The sequence below is a fragment of the Solanum pennellii genome, chromosome 4 (assembly GCF_001406875.1).
Source record: "Solanum pennellii chromosome 4, SPENNV200".
In the NCBI taxonomy this organism is placed as follows: Eukaryota; Viridiplantae; Streptophyta; class Magnoliopsida; order Solanales; family Solanaceae; genus Solanum; species Solanum pennellii.
In genome coordinates this window covers 793,555-796,716 of record NC_028640.1, presented here as the reverse complement: position 1 = coordinate 796,716, position 3,162 = coordinate 793,555, and the positions used below count along the sequence as shown (strand labels likewise).

The window sequence follows — 3,162 nt, the reverse complement described above, 5'->3', positions numbered from 1 at the left end:
GAATCATGATATGCCAGGCTTAAGATTTCAAAATTTATAGAATATTTGATATATTGAACATATACTTAGTTATATATTAAATTCAGAAGTTTTGTTAATATTCTTAAATTATATGTCCAATCAAACTAACACATATAAAATAAAACAGAGAGAAGTACTAGTTATTAGTTTAATATAAAAAAGAACATCAATGTTTAACGATTTTGAGTGTTTTAAACAAGAAAGACATGATACTACTTGCTTTGTTTCAATCTATGTGACAGTATTTGAAATTGGACACGGTTTAAGAAAGAACAAACAATTTAAACATTATGATATAAAACATGTCGTACACATTTTTGTTTAGGTATAAAATCATGTAAATAAAGATAAACTGAGAATTCTAAAGTTAGATTGTTTTAAAGGTAAAAGAAAATGTCATTTTCTTTTATAAATAAATCAAAAAGAAAAAAGTGTCATTTATGAAGTTATATAATTTTAGTAAAAAAGTGTGGGTTTATTACTAATATTATTTCTAAGTTCCCTTTGCCCTAAATTTGTTTTACTATTTTCTAATATAAATAGGTACCTTTACTTTTCTAAATTTCCATGGTCTTCCAATTTTGTATTTTCTCTTTTCAACCACCACCACCATCATCACATGAGTTATAGTCAAGCCATTAACCCTTCATTTTTTTTTTGTTCTTCTATCAAAAACATGTTTTTTCAACATAGAAAATCAAGCAACATCTAAGGTTCTTGAAATCTTTTAAGCATAAAATACTTAAAAAACCTAAGTAAGCCATCATCACTTTTGAGGATTTGCATACTTAGTAAACCCTAAACATGTTTCCTTCAAGCAATAACCATGATACTTTTTCTTATACCTCAAAAACATTTCTTGAAAGATCTTTTACATATGATCATCAAAACCCTAGTTCAAGTTCAAGACAAGAAGATAATCCATTTTTCTTGAACTTCCCTTCTCCATTTCTTGATCATAATGAGTCTCCCTTGAGCCAAATATTACCTCAAGATCATCATGTCAAAGAGGGAAATTTTACTCATCTTTCAAGTGAAACATCAAAGGAGGAAATGTCTATTGAGGCTAAACCATCATCAAAGAAGAGAAGTCTTAGCACAACGCCACGAAGGAGGACGGGGAAGAAGGATAGACATAGCAAGATTTGCACTGCTCAAGGTGTAAGGGATCGAAGAGTAAGATTATCCCTTCACATAGCGCGTAAGTTCTTTGATCTCCAAGACATGTTAGGCTTTGATAAAGCAAGTAAAACCATAGAATGGCTTTTCTCCAAATCCAATAATGCCATAAAAGATCTCTCAGAAAACACCCCACAAAAAGAATATAGTGATGGTAACAAGATTGTTATAAATAGTAACAATAGTTCAAGTTATGAAGGGAAGAGTGATTCCTTTATGTCTGAGTGTGAGGAGAACTCAATCAATGAATTAGGAAAAGATAAGGAAAAAATTATGCAAAATAATCCTCATAAAAGGGAATCAAGGGAAAAAGCAAGAGCAAGGGCTAGGGAAAGAACCAAAGAAAAAATGATGATCAAAGGTAACCCTAGTAACATGTTTGATCAATTAGGATCATCAAGAAGCAATAGTGGTTTTCTTGATCAAGATTCAAATAACAATTCTTACAACACAAGTGTTAATCAAGAAAAAGGTTCACCACATGAAGCCAATTCTCAATCTCTAGAACATCATTTTCCAATTCAAAATTATTTAGGTGGTGCAAGTAATTCATCAACAATAGATGTTGGAAATTGCTTCTTGAGTTTTCATGGAAATTGGGAAATCAACTATGCTCCAATGAAATCAACCAACTATAGTACTACATTTGCAGGTAACCCTAGCTCAATTTACTTGGCTCAACAATATCAGACATTGGATCAAGAAAAAAATCTATCCTGCAAACATCATAGATTGGAATAAATTTCAAGTCGTACGTGCGCGATTTTTCAATATAATGTTATGTTATATCTCCTATGGTTTGATTGTTTTTTTTGTTGTTGTTGTTGGTTGATTTTTGCAATGTGGAAAAAAATTCTATTATTTTGCTTTTTGATGTTTTTGGTGTGTAGAAAAGGAAGAGAATGTGTTAATGAATAAAATTTGTTGTTTCATTATTTCAACAATTATACTTTTTTTGTAAGTTTAATGATAGTAGTTTTTACTTGGTTATGTTGGTTGGATTTTTAGTTGAGCTCAATAAATAATCTATCATACTCCAAGAAAAGAGGTTACTGACTAAATAAATTCTTGAATAAATATAATGGTTGAGACAAGTATAGAAAACTAATGCATATGAGATCATCTTCTTGGATAATTTGGGAATTTTTTGTTGTTGTTGTTGATAAGGGAGATATTCTTAAGGACCACGATTTAAAACTCGATGGATAATAAGCACTTTGTTTAAGTAATGCATGTCATATGGAGTATTAATAAAACCAGAAGAAACTTTTTTATAATACAGGTCGAAACAATGATATATTGAAGAAAAATATTGTCTACTAGATATGAGTCGAGAGTCTGTTATAAACAATCGATCTCTTATCTATCTTCACAATACAAAGGATAAGATTTGCATACATGTCACCCTCCTGATCAAATCCAAATTATGATGTTATGTTGAATATGTTGTTGTTGTAGTTGTAATGCCAACCAGAGGGGTTTATTAACCCTTTTGAATCATTCATGAATAAATGGGGTTAAAATTTATTAGTGAATCAAAGTACATTATGCTATTAGATACCATATTGTAATTTGAACAAATGAATTATACCCATTGTTGTTCAGTTTTTAAATTATTTCATGAATAAATGACCTTAATTAGTCAGTCAAACTTGTACCAATAAAATAGCAATATTGTTTATATTCTATAGTTTATCTCATTATAATATCTAGTGTATGCATTTTGTTAAGGTGCAAAACATATATATAGCAATTAATTTGTTTAATATTTACACAAGAGAATCTAATATAGTTTTAATTTACACCTATCTGAATTGGTATTATTGGTGAATTTCTGGTAAGACTTTAATTTGGTAGTTTTTTGCTTCATTTAGTTTTATTTACTGAACTTTGTTGGCTCATCTACAATTCATAAATTTTAAAATTCCAACAAATTAAGTTTATTGGCAGCTCTGATCTCTT

General features: G+C 29.3%; 1 protein-coding gene across 1 annotated transcript; it reads left to right on the top strand.

Moving 5' to 3' along the window:
• Window positions 1–573: 573 nt before the first annotated feature.
• On the top strand, window positions 574–2,190 carry LOC107015983 (transcription factor TCP12). The gene has a single exon (XM_015216447.2). It carries the CDS (start codon window positions 826–828, stop codon window positions 1,939–1,941), a length of 1,116 nt encoding a protein of 371 aa, XP_015071933.1. The 5' UTR covers window positions 574–825; the 3' UTR covers window positions 1,942–2,190.
• Window positions 2,191–3,162: the final 972 nt, after the last annotated feature.

Coding starts and splice junctions, on each gene's coding strand:
- LOC107015983 (XM_015216447.2), top strand. CDS start 826: ATGTTTCCTTCAAGCAATAACCATGATACTTTTTCTTATACCTCAAAA.